This window comes from Panthera onca, chromosome E2, assembly GCF_046562875.1.
Source record: "Panthera onca isolate mPanOnc1 chromosome E2, mPanOnc1 haplotype 2, whole genome shotgun sequence".
In the NCBI taxonomy this organism is placed as follows: Eukaryota; Metazoa; Chordata; class Mammalia; order Carnivora; family Felidae; genus Panthera; species Panthera onca.
The window spans coordinates 8,786,321-8,798,492 of NC_138353.1; the positions used below are offsets into that span (position 1 = coordinate 8,786,321).

The 12,172-nt window shown below is 59.8% G+C and overlaps 2 protein-coding genes across 3 annotated transcripts; both read right to left on the reverse strand.

The window, feature by feature from the left end:
* Positions 1 to 154: 154 nt before the first annotated feature.
* DBP (D-box binding PAR bZIP transcription factor) lies at positions 155 to 6,182 on the reverse strand. Of its 2 annotated transcripts, none has more exons than XM_060651647.3 (4): positions 5,334 to 6,182; positions 3,992 to 4,402; positions 2,169 to 2,380; positions 155 to 651 (listed from the first exon to the last, which is right to left on the reverse strand). In XM_060651647.3, exons 1-4 carry the CDS (start codon positions 5,470 to 5,472, stop codon positions 436 to 438), a joined length of 978 nt encoding a protein of 325 aa, XP_060507630.1. In that variant the 5' UTR covers positions 5,473 to 6,182; the 3' UTR covers positions 155 to 435. The 2 variants fall into 2 exon arrangements, with proteins under 2 accessions (XP_060507630.1, XP_060507631.1); XM_060651648.3 differs by lacking the exon at positions 5,334 to 6,182 and adding an exon at positions 4,852 to 5,251.
* Positions 6,183 to 6,486: 304 nt separating this feature from the next.
* Positions 6,487 to 11,415, reverse strand: CA11 (carbonic anhydrase 11 (inactive)). The gene is made up of 9 exons (XM_078439587.2): positions 11,210 to 11,415; positions 11,044 to 11,118; positions 10,173 to 10,315; positions 8,646 to 8,831; positions 8,333 to 8,428; positions 8,116 to 8,188; positions 7,858 to 8,012; positions 7,442 to 7,607; positions 6,487 to 6,615 (listed from the first exon to the last, which is right to left on the reverse strand). Exons 1-9 carry the CDS (start codon positions 11,274 to 11,276, stop codon positions 6,590 to 6,592), a joined length of 987 nt encoding a protein of 328 aa, XP_078295713.1. The 5' UTR covers positions 11,277 to 11,415; the 3' UTR covers positions 6,487 to 6,589.
* Positions 11,416 to 12,172: the final 757 nt, after the last annotated feature.

Sequence of the window (12,172 nt, forward strand, 5' to 3'; positions counted from 1 at the left end):
CAACCCGTGGGAGGGATCCAACCCTAGGTGCTTCCGGTAGCTGCTGCCTTTTGTGGCTCCAAGCCCAGACCTGCCCACGTACCGCGGCCAGCGTGACCCGATGGCCTTGAACTGGGGCCAGGGAGCTGCCTCCTCCCCCCACAACAGCTGGCTCTGGGGTTCTCAAGATTTATTCAGGGTGTGTTAACGGAGGCGGTGGGAAGATGGGGTCCCCGAAGTGGCAGGGGCAACACAGAGGACCCTCCCCGCCCCCGCGAGGGAGGGGGGAGGCTCGCTTTTTCTTAAAAATATAAATGTATTTATCTGCATCATCACGTCCCTGGGGCACCCAGCTGGCCGGCCTGTGGGCCACAGGGCGGGGAGGGAAAAGGGCGTCGGGGCGCAAGTCTGACCGAGGCGGGGAAGAGCTCCGCCAGGCAAGGGTAGGGGACGGCCTCACAGGGCTCCGTGCTGGGCCTGGTAGCGCGACAGCACGGCGCGGTAGTGGGACAGCTCCTGGCGCACAGCCACCACTTCCTGCCGCAGCAGGGCGTTCTCCTTCTCCAGGAAGGCCGCCCGGACCGATATCTGGTTCTCCTTGAGCCGCCGGGCATCTCGGGACCGCTTGGCTGCCTCGTTATTCTTGTACCGCCGGCTCCAATACTTCTCGTCCTGGGGGTGGGGTTTGAGAAGGCACTGAGGACCAGGGGTAGCAGCTTTCCTTGTGCCTTCAAGGACAGAGGGCATCTAAGAGACACTCTGGGGGGTTTCTTGCCCAGCAGTGGGGCTTAAAGGTTACCAGGTCTCTCCTAGGATGGGTACCCAGGGATCTGGTTGCTAAGGAGAGCAAGCCCCTAGCAACAGCTAAGGTGTGAGATAGTTCCACCCACACTCAAAGCAATTTGGTTTCATGTTTCCACTGTGCAGAGCAGACCTCACTGCTCCTCACCCAACAAAGGGCCTCCAGTTAGTCCCTGGTTGCTAAGGATGCTCATTCCCTAGCAACGGGATAGGACCTTCAGGGTCGGAGGGCTTCTCTCCATAAAAAGCACTGCTTTATGCATCACCTGCCCAGATCCTGGTTGCTAAGGAAAGCCTAGGCTCCCTAGTGATGGGGTTCTGTGTCCCATAAATCTTTCCAGAGCTGGGGGCCTTTGGACCTGGTTGTCAAGGCAACCTCCTTGTTGTTTCCCCAGCAAACAAAGGTAATGTCTAGGTGGTCCCAACGACTGTAGCCAGTCTCTGACCTACTGGCCTTGAACAGAGGCCAGAGAGCTGCCTTCTTCCCAACAGGTCCTGGTTGCCAGAAGGGCTGTACTTTAGCAAAAGGGCCTATCCTGAGGCCTCCCCACACCATTACACTTAGGGTTCTCCGGTCCTAGAATTTGGTTGAGGAGGACCACTCCTTAGTAACAAGGGCCACCCAGAGCTCCAAAAGATGACCTCACATCCCCGTTTCATTAAAGCCTCGTCCCTGCTCACTAGGGTAAATCCGGTCCAGGCCCCATGACAAGAGAAACCGCCGGTCTAGGCTGGGTTTACAGGCCAATCCTCGGTGCTTCGAGCAGTCGCGTCTTACACAAGGGTGAGGTGAAGTCTGGTGAGCAGCCAGGACACCTCTTAACTAGGGGAGGCTCCAGAATTGGCCAAAGGGAGAAGACTGGAAAGAAGCGGTCGCTGCCCCAAATCAGAAGGCAGTTCTGGCTGCTGATGGGAACTTGAGGTCTCTCACCAGGGAGCAGTCCAGGCCCAGAAAACAAGGCCCAGAGGGGCTGTCAAAGTCTGCATCCTAGGCGGACACAAGCACCCTGAACGATGCCCCAAATCAGAGACCAGAGGACCAGCCCCAGCAGGGCTAGCGGCTCAGAAGAAACAGGCTGATACCCTGCTGCTAAGGAATGCTGTCCTTAGTAACTGGGCCCAGTCCAAGCCCCAAGCCTGTACAACTGGGCCCAGCAAGGCTGATTGAGACTGCATCCCATAATACCATCTTTGTAAATCTCAAGCCCAAACCTCAGCCGCGTCGCACCCCACGGCTTCGCACGACTGACTGATCCTTGGCTGTAGGTTAAGGGAACCTTGAGAGCTAACCCCAATGAGAAGCCCAGGCCTGACTGGGAGGAAAGGGCCATCCCTGGCCGTAGGGCCTGTAAAGGCCATGCCTACATCCTACATCTCGCAGTGCTCACCTTCTGCTCCTCTGGCACCTGGATCTTCCGAGCCTTCTTCATGATGGGCTGGGGCTTAAGTTCCTCCTCTGAGAAGCGATGTCTCCGAGGGTCAAAGGTCTCGTGGCCAGGAATGCTCGACAGGGCTAAATCTGCTGGGTCGGGTTCAAATGTCATCAGCACCTCCACGGTGTCTGGGTCCACAGGGCTGGGTGTGTCCCGAGAGGTCAGGCCTTGGGGAAACAGAATGTGCCACCTGAGTGTGTATATATTTGGTACCCGCAGAGGCTACCCCCTGCTCAGGTATCTTTTCCACCCCGAGGAAGGCCCTTATGAGGCCTACCGTAAAGCCTGCCTGAGATCAACCTCTCTAATATAAACTACGAAGGGTCCCTAAGCTACCTTGTAGCTTAGAAATCTTGGAACCGACTCCGCTTTTACAAACACAGAAATGAGCCCAATTATAACTGACTTACCCTAAATAACACGAGTCTGGTCTATTGCTTCTAACACCTCTGGCCCTCGGATTGGCAGCGTCAGCTTCCTTCCCATAGTCTAGCCCGAATCCTGCTTACTGAATCCCTGACCAAAGCCTAGCCCCCCCGGGGGGCTGCTCAAGAAAAACAAATCCAATGCACTGAAAAGGCTTCAGGTAAGCTTCTTAAGAGCTGCTGGCTTCGAAGGGTTAGGGATGAAAAGCGGAAATGACAGGTTTTTGGAGGTCGGTTCAAGAGAGGGGAGAGGGGCGGCCTGTGCCTTTAAGAGCGACCAAGCCGGGGCCAGCTGAGGACACAGGTTCAGGGCCAGTCACGTGCGGGCGCCTGCTTTCCCGCCCCGCCCCCCCTGCAGCCACGGGCGCCCTCTAGTTCCCCAGGCCCCGCCCCCTCCGCGTGACCGCGCGTGCGCGAAGTCAAGACTATGGAGGAGAGAGGAGAGGACTCACGTGGCGCGGGAATGTGCGGCTGGGAAGGGGAGGGCCCTGGTTCCGCCCGGAGGTCCGGCCAGGGGCAGGTGTGTCCGGGAATCCTCAACCTGCAGACCGCCCCTGGACCCCCCCAGTGCCCGAGAGAGCACACTTTTCCTTTGGCTCTTTGGGGTTTCTTAGCTCGAACCTCTCAACCTCCAAAGATCCAGGCATTCCTGCACTCTGGGGAACACACTGAGAAACGGCCCCCCCGACCTCCTTCTCCCTCGCCACTGGGATACACACTAGGATTCTGGGATCCTCGGCCCCTCCTCTCCCTGGACATAGGAGGCTCGGTCCTCGCCTCAGTGGAAGATCTAGAATGAAGATCCCCGACCTTCTCTCCTCTAGAGGATCCGGGGTGCTAGCCCTTCTCCACTGGTGGACTCAGGAACCAGGGCAGACAGTCCCTTCCATCATGGTGAAACAGAAGTCTGTGCCCAGACCTTGCTTTCTCCCTTGTAGAGGACCTACGAGTTATGGTCCTTCCACACTCCACCGATTCTGGGCCCGGATTCTGGAGTGCAGTTCACTCCCCAGTAAATAATTCCGGTGTTCTGGGATCCCAGTCCCGGCTCCTCGAGTATCCGGACCCTCGGTCCCCCCGTCCCAGCGAAAAATCCACACTACCTCCCTACTGGACATACTTCCTGGAATTTGGGGTCCCAAGTCCCTTATCTCCAATGGATCCAGGAGACCCAGTACCCTGATGCATTAAGGGACACAGAATCCGGACTTCTCTCCAAACATCTCTCGCCTAGAAGGACCCAGAATTTGGGCGCACAACCCCAGCCCCACCGTCGCATCCCCGGGTCGCAGCCCCGCCCCCGAAGTCCAAGCCCCGCCCAGCCGGGGCCCTGTCCCGCCCCCGCCGTCGCACCTGCGCGGTGGCCGCCCGCGGCCCCGAGGGCAGCCCGGGTGGGGGCGTGCCCCGGCGAGGAACGAGGGGAAGCTGAGCCGCAGGAGCCGGGCCCCGGGGAGGGTGCGGGCGTGCGCACGGGCGAGGGCGCCGGTGATGGGCCGCCGGGGGGCGGCGGACTGGGCGGGAGCCCGTGCTCCAGCAAGAAGGCGTCCAGGTCCACGTACTCCACGTCGCCGAACGGCAGCGTCCGCTCCCACAGCAGCGGCGCCAACAGACCCGGGCCAGGCGCGGCCCCCGGGCGCCCCCGCGGGGATCCGCCGCCCACCACCGCCCCAGCTGGGGCATCCGCCGGGCCCGCCGTCTCCAGGCCCGGCCCGGGGACCGTGGATGCCGGCGGAGCCGCCTTGCGCTCCTTTTCCTTCAGGAGACCTGCGGGCGGGGAAAAAGACCGGGTGGGGTGGGAAGGAAGAGACGGAGGAGAGACCCCGACACAGAAAGACAGGAAGAATGGGGGGGATTGAGACCCACACGGCGGAGATCCAGAGAAAGAGGAGGGAGACGGGGGAGAGGGAGAGATCAGAGAGGGAAGGCAAGGACCCAGAGAGAAAGCAACAGAGACTCAAGAGAGCGAAAGAGACCCAGAGAGAGAAGGCACAGACGGGGGCGGCAGAGACAGAGAGGGAGGCAGAGACCGAGAGAGGGAGAGAGACTCAGAAAGGGGGGGGGGGGGAGGATAGAGACCCAGAGAGGGGTAAGATAGAGACCAGGGAAGGTACAGAGCCACGGAAGGAGGACCGAAGTTCAAAAAGAGGCAGGTGGAGGGGTGGGCAGGTGAGAGAAAAAAAAAATGACGGCTCTGTAATTTCTCTGTAACCTACCCCCCTGCTCACTGTAGCCGCTTCTCCCCACCCCCACACTCTGTAAGGGGCAGGAAGGGGCTCTGTTCCTGGGGCACATTCCTCATCCCCAGACTCCATGTGACCCCAGGAGGCCCCGCCCAAGCCCGTGTCAATACCGTGTGAGCATCCGACACACCCCCTCCCTCTTTCCTGGACCCCAGGGGTCCGGACTCTCACAACCCAGAGGAAGCGGGGGGCTGGGGCCTAGACTCTTGGGTCCTCCGGGAAGAGGACACGGGGACTCCTGGGTCCTCCTGGTGGATGGGCTTTAAGCAGGTACTTTTGGATCCTAGGTGCCGAGGGATCTAGGGTCCTAAACACCCTAGTAACTGTGTAGATGAAGGTTGAGAATGGACTCTCGGCACGATAGGAGGTAGTCCCCCCCCCCCCCCCCCGCCCAGCATTTGAATCCCTAAGGGAGTTGGGTGTCCGAGTTGGGATAGGCGGGGGCTAGAACTCACAGCTGGATGGCTCTTTGGGCTTGCTGGTCCCCTGCAGAAGGCTCCGCAGCCCAAGCAGCGCTCCCCCGCCAGGGGGGGCCCCGGCTGGGCCGCCCAGCAGCAGTGGGGCCGGGGTCCTGTCGCTCACGGGCCGCGCCATCACCGGGCACCTGCCCGTAAGCTCACGGGCTCATGGAGAGGCGAAGAGCTGGCCTGCCAGTCAGCGGCACACTCCTGTGGTTCGGGCGAGTGCCTGCCCAGGAGCGGGCGAGCGTAGCCTGCAAGCCTCCAGTATCCAGAACACTGCAAATCCTAGGAGTGACGGGGATTCGCAGTCCTCAGTGCAGAAACGTGCAACTCAAGAGGGTCCCAGGAGACCATGCAGTCCGGGTGAGGGGGTGGTCAAATCAGGCAACCGGCTCTTTGCAACCCGGAGTTCAGGGGGACACAAGGCGCTCCAGCAAGGTGGGCGAGCTAGGCTCTTGCAAAATCTGCAGCTCTCTCAGCGGAAGGCGCTTTGCAATCTGCACCAAGAGGTGTGCGCGGAGGGGCGGGGGAGGGGGCAAGAGGAGGCGGCCGCCTTGAGGCGTGGCCAACGCAAACTTCTTTCGCGGAAAAAAAAAAAAAAAAAAAAGCCAAACCAAAACACCCGACGCCACAGCGCACACCCCTCCCCTCGGCCCCCGCCTGCCTCTCGGGCCAAGCACCCCAGCCGCGTGCCTCCCTCCGGCTGAACGCACGGGCCAATCCCGTCTTGACCCCTCGAGACGCGCGGCCAATGGGACCCCAGCATCCGCCAAGGCCCGGGAGGGCGCGTGAGGGGCTAAGTGCGGGAAGTTGCTGTGCCTTTAGGTGGGAGGCGGGACCCTGACCTACATTTGCCCAATGGGAGACGGCACTGGGGGCGGGACCGTGACCCAGTTCGGGCCAATGAGGCAGGCGGGAGGGGGAAACACATGGCTCTGCGCGTGCTGCCCGACGGGGAGGGTGAGTTGGGGGAATGAAAGAGGCGCCACTTAAAGGAGCCGCTAATCTAAATGACGGTTTGGGGAAACAGGAAGCCAAAAAACCGAGTGGTGCGGTTTAGGAAGAGGGAGATTGGTTTCTAGAAGAAGGCTGCTGTTCTCCAATACCCAAATGTTTCCCCGCCGCGCCTAGAATCAGACCACTAAGAAACAGGAAGTATTCTGTCCCTTTAATAGCTTTGTTTTGGGGGTGACTCCCCTCCCCGAGTGGGGAGACTTGGAAAGCACAGGCGCAGTCCTCGATGGGGAGTCTCAGCGACCATGGGGGGCACCATCCACTGTAAGACAGACGACACCGGTGGGGGAGAGTTAGTTTAGGGCACCACAGGCTGGACCCTGCAGAGGGGCGGGGGCTGGGCCACGTAGGGCTCTAACCACAGGGAGGCTGCGAAGGGGGAACCCGGAATGTACCAGGTCGACAAGCTGGGGAAAACGGGCAGATTCTGGACCGGCACTGGGTTGAACCAGCAGGAGGCAGCAGGAGGGTGGAATAGGGATGTCCAGTTTCAGCATCAGACTCAACTATGTGAAGGTATTCATGGGCGGGGGTGGGGGGGGGGTGGGTCTGGGCCAAACCATGTGGAGAAGCCGGAGAGGTGGCCTTTAGATCGCAGGGCTGAGCCACAGGGAGGCAGCAGAAAGGGAAGGGGAGTGTACCATGTTGATTTCCAGGAAGGGGGTGTGTGTCAGATTATGGAACACGATGCGATTGTACCACATGGAAACAGGGAAGGGATCCGGGCTGTACCATTGTGGAAAGCCATAGCAATAGGAACCACGGCCCAGTAGTTAATCGTACCACAGGGAAGCCAGGTGGCTCGGGTTCGGGTTATATACAAGTTGCAGATTGCAAGCGGTGAAGAGGAAAAGACAAATCACGGACCAGCAACGGTCTGTGGCGTGGAGGTGGATTGTACCATGTTGACACACACGTAGAAGGGAGAAAGCGAGCGCGAGCTCAGGAGGCTGGACCAAATAGAAACGGCAGAGGGGTGGGTAGGACTGTATCACTTTGGGAAAACAAGGCCGGGGGTGGGGGGTGGGAAACACATAGGCGGGTTAGACCAAGACGTGCGGGGGAGGGGGGTGCAGACTGGACCATACCATGCAGGCGGTAGTTGGGGCCTCGGCAGCGCCTCTCGGGGTGCCGGGGGTCCCTGTTGCCCCTCAAGGCCCTGTGGGCCAAGGGCTGCAGGGGCCGGCCGTTACCGCTGAGGCTCTGGAAGATCTGGGACGGAGGATTCTGGCTCAGGAGTCTCAGGGAGTGCATCTGCCGTGGGAGGGGGTGGGAAACTGAGAGTGAATAAGGAACGGTCCGGGTGAATGGTCTCAGGGGAAGCTCCGCCCCTCGGGCGGGGGGGCGGGGCTTTGCTCAGCCCCAGCCCACCCCCAAAGGTTGTCTGACCCTCCCAACAGTCGGACAAGGAAGAAGGGAGGAGAGTAGGTGAGGCCAAGGAAGGATGCCCAGGCCAGGGAATGGGTTAGCCAGGCCAAAGGGGCTGCAGGGCACACTGGGTCACCTGGAGGGAGGTAATATTGAGGGCCCGGTCGATGAGGATCCAGGTGACAGTCTCCGAGCAGGGCGGGGTGCTGAGAGAGCCCTGATAGGTGATGAAGCCAAAGGATTCGGGGAACAGGAGCTCCAGGCTCAGGTCTTGAAGAAAGTAGGCATCATCTGCGGGAAAACCGGGCGAGAGTGAAGAGGAGTGCCCTTCTTGAGCTCCCGTCCTGTGCACACACTGCTCCCCCAGTCCCCCACCAACGCACCAGGGACTTACTCTTGTAGGAGATGCGGGTGATGGTGTCACGGTTAAGGAGGCGGCTGAGGAAGGGGTTTGAGCTGCCGGCCACCTGTGTGGGGGTACGAGGTGAGGAGGTAGGAATCCAGAAGCCCGAGCCCCCAATCCCTTCCTTCCCCAGGACGCGGGAGCCTGGGCCTCCCAGCCTCCTTCTGGCTCAGACCCCACCTTCCCTCAGACTCTTGCCTGGGCTCACATTGACAAAGAGGCTGAGAATGGCCAGGCCATTGGGGCCCCGGGAGGCGGCGCTCAGGTTCCCATAGAGTTCTTGGTTGAAGTGGATGAGCTGCACCTGGGAGGGAAGCACAGAGTGGGGGTCCCCCAGCAGAAGGGGAGGAGAGAACGGGTACAGCTCTGGGCCCTTGGGGTCTCAGGTCAGGTTAAAGCTTAGTGCTCGGGGGGCTGTTCTATGAAAGAGGATGGGGTGAGGCCTCAAAAGAAAGGTAAGGTGGGGAGCAATTGGGTCAACTTGGGGCGAAGGTCAAGGGTCAGAGGTCAGTGGCCACCACCTCCGCAGAGAACCCCTGGTGGTTGATCTGGTGTTCGGAGCCGGCTCCATCCCGCGCTCCAAACAGCAATCGCAGTTCACTGAGTCGGTGGCTATAGAGGAGGGGCCCCCCAGACACGTTGACCACGGGCCGGGGTGCAGGCAGGAAGGAGACATGGCGGCCGGTGTTGTAGAGGGTTCCCCGGAGCTGCGGGAGAGGTGGAATGAGGTGGGAGCCATCACAGGGACGAAGAGAGATCTTTTCGCTCCCGCATTCCACTCCTACATTTCCTGCTTCCGACAGTCATTTAATCATTCAGCATAGTTTCAACACCAGTGACTTTGCCAGGCTCTGTTCTGGTCCGTGGCAGGTGCTCACGATCGCTGGATTTATTTCACTAACAAATATTTATTGAGCTGCTACTATGTGCCATGGACGCCAGGAGGAGAGCAAAACAAGTAGACAAAAACCCTGGGCCTTATGGAACTTGCATGCTAAGGGAGCAGACACAATAAATAAGGAATCACATAAGTAAATGCTTAATGAGTTACATCTTATGCTCATGCAGTAAAGAACTGAAAGCTCTCAGAAGGTGTAATGGGAAACCCAGCCTAGATCGGGGGTGGGGTAGGGTGGGATGAGGAAAGGCCATCACAAGAAAGTGACATTTGAGTGGAGACCTAAAAGATAAGTAGGAATTAGTTGCAAAGAGCAGAGCGAAGGGCATTCCAGGAAGAGGAAACAGCAAGTGCAAAGGCCCTAAGGTAGCCTGTTTCCATGACAGCAAGGAGGCCAGTGGGACCAGAGCTTGGTGAGCAAAGGAGAGGAGATAGGAGCCAGATGGTACAGGACCTTGTGGACAATGACGGGATGTTTTGTATTTTTATTTAAATAATAGAAAACACACACACACACACACACACACACACACACACACACAGAGCTAGGCTCAGGTCATGATCTTTGGTTTGTGGGTTCAAGCCCCACGTTGGAGCCCGCTGCAGGTTTTCTGTCTTTCTCTCTCTCTCTGCCTGTCCCTCGCTCATGCTCGCTCGCTCTCCCTCAAAAGTGAATAAACATTAAAAAAAAAGAAAAGAAAAGAAATGGCACTGCAAAGTGGGCAAGAACGTGGAGGCTAGGACCACACCGCCTGGGTTTGGATCCCAGGGATGGCACTCTAGCTGTGTGACCTCAGACAAGTAACCCAATCTCTCTGTGCCTCAGTGTCTGCATCCATAAAATAGGGACAATGATAGCACCTGTTTCATGGTGTGGTTTCTGAGGATTAGAAGACTTATTATCAAGCTTTTAAAACGGGGCCTAGCACCGAGAGCGGTTTGTTTTACAATTGCTTTTACAGATGTGGAAAAACTAGCGAGCCATGTTTGGGGAGGGGGGAACAGGTGATCCACTTTCGAGCGGAAGGAGCCTCCTTTCCACCCAGTGTGTGCCCCTCCTTACCCCAGGCTAGATTTCCACCTCAGAGACCCACCCCCACTCGTGCCCACCCCCAGGGGATCGGGTAACCCCTCCCACCAGGCCCCTTACCTTCTCTCCCCCAGTGCTGAGTCTCAGTGGGGGCAGAAAGGGGTCATAAAGGACCCTCTTCAGCTCCACGTCCACGGGGCTTTGCCGCTTCCCCACAGCACACAGACTCCAGGCGGCATTCACCAGGCCCCAGAAGGGAGGCCCTGGAAGCAGGGATGGGGCAGGGAGGGAAAGGAGTCAGAAATAGGGACTGGATCCCAATGCTGGGATCTGCCCACAAGGATGTGGTCTGGACTCCCGGATCCCAGGAGAGGAAGGGCAGGAGACGGCGACTCCTGGGTCTGAGGGAGGAGGGGGCTGGGATCCAGAATCCTGGGTCCCAGAAGAATCTTGGAGGAGTTTCCTAAGACCATCTAGCACCCTCCTGGATGAAACCGATCTGAAGTCATGAAGCCATTGGGGGAAGGAACTACAACTCCCAGCAGGCCTGAGGGCAGCCAGCCTGCCCATCCACTGCCGGCCCGCCCAGGCGCCCATGGGAGTCGTAGTTCTTTCAGTCTCCCGTGTCCCGCAGCTGGATGATGAATGTATCGGGGAGAGGAGTTGCAAGACAGGGCTGGCCAAGGCAGGGGAACCGGCCGGCGCCCCACTGGTTCCCAGGAACAGCCAGGACCTACCTGCCTCTTTCCTGGCAAAGGGACACGCGCTGTTTTCCACCCCCACACTCCTTCCTTCCACTCACTCCCACTCACTACTTGAAATGCACATATATAATGTCCCATGGTGAGCTCCCGGGTTCAGAGGCTGGGCCCAACTCCTGAGGGAGGGAGGGAGGGGCTGGGACTCGCGGGTCCCGTGAGGAGAGGGCTCCTGGGTCCGAGGGAGGAGGCACCCGGCAGCCCGGACTCCCGGGTCCCCGCCCTGGCTGCACCTGGCACGAAGTTTCCCTGGAGATTATCCTTGTAGCTCCACCAGTCTTCCGGATCCGGTGCAGGTCCGATGTGAGCTGCGGAGAGAGCAGCCTGAGCCCCTCTCCTGGGCACCCCCCCCCCCCTGCTCAGGGGCTCCTGCCCCAACCCCCCCTCCCTGGGCCTTACCTGCTGCCCCCAGTGCGGCCCAGAGTACCAGCGCTCGAGGGGCGCTCAGTCGAGCTGCAAGCCCCATTCCCGGGAGGCCTCTGAACGACCCCTTCCCAATGTCCCGGCCCCCTCTCTCAGCTCCTCTGGCCCCTCTTTGTGGGACCCAGTCCCTCCAGGACTGCCAGCCTGCCTCTCCTCCCCACAGGGAGACCGGTTCCCCAAACACCGAGGCGGTGGTGGGGAGGACCGAGACCCCCCAAATCCCCTCCCGCCTCCTCTCCCTGCTCTCCCTTCCTCTCCTCCTTCTCTCTCTTTTCCCCAACCCTCCAGCCTCCCTCTACCTCCTGATCTTCCTATTCCTCTCTCTGCCTCCTGCTTCTCCCCGGGGTTACCTCCTGGTTTCTAATCCACAACCCCCCCTCTTCGCTCTGTCTTCTTCCAGCTCCCCCCCCTCCCCCCAGCCACCTAACCCCATATCTCCATCCTGCTTCTCTTTCCTCCTCCCGGTCTCTCTCCGTCTCCAGCTTCTCTCTCTCCCTGCCTCCCCACCTCCTCCTCTCCTGCCTCTCCTGTTTCTTCTCCGTCTCTCTCTTCCCTCGTCCCCGCTCCCTCCTCCCCCTCCCTCTCTTCTCTCTCTGGGTGTTATTTAATTTTTTTGTCGTTGTTGCTGGGGGGGCGGGTGATCTCACAGCAGCGAACACTCCTCGGCCTGGTGTAGGGGGGATGCCCAAGGGGCAGGATGGAGGGATCGCTGGGGGCCGATCCCCAGCTTGCAACTGTGCCGGGGCCATGGGGGCGGGGCGGGGGGGGGGGGGTTGGCCAGGACACCTAGGGCCCGGAGCTGGCAGTTCCCATCCTCCGCAGAAGGGGGAAGGGGGGGAGCTTAAGGTGGCGCTGACAGTCCTCCGAAGTCTCGGTGCTATGGTCCCGCTGGCGCCGGAGGATCCGAGGTCCCCCGGCTCGCGGGGACCCGGGTTGGAG

Coding starts and splice junctions, on each gene's coding strand:
- DBP (XM_060651647.3), bottom strand. CDS start 5,472: ATGGCGCGGCCCGTGAGCGACAGGACCCCGGCCCCACTGCTGCTGGGC. Junction 4,403..5,333: donor GCCCAAAGAGCCATCCAGCT/GTGAGTTCTAGC, acceptor CCCCGCCCGCAG/GTCTCCTGAAGGAAAAGGAG. Junction 2,381..3,991: donor CGCGGGCGGCCACCGCGCAG/GTGCGACGGCGG, acceptor TGTTTCCCCAAG/GCCTGACCTCTCGGGACACA.
- CA11 (XM_078439587.2), bottom strand. CDS start 11,276: ATGGGGCTTGCAGCTCGACTGAGCGCCCCTCGAGCGCTGGTACTCTGG. Junction 11,119..11,209: donor GGCCGCACTGGGGGCAGCAG/GTAAGGCCCAGG, acceptor CTCTCTCCGCAG/CTCACATCGGACCTGCACCG. Junction 6,616..7,441: donor CCCCAACTACCGCCTGCATG/GTATGGTCCAGT, acceptor TCTGTCTTACAG/TGGATGGTGCCCCCCATGGT.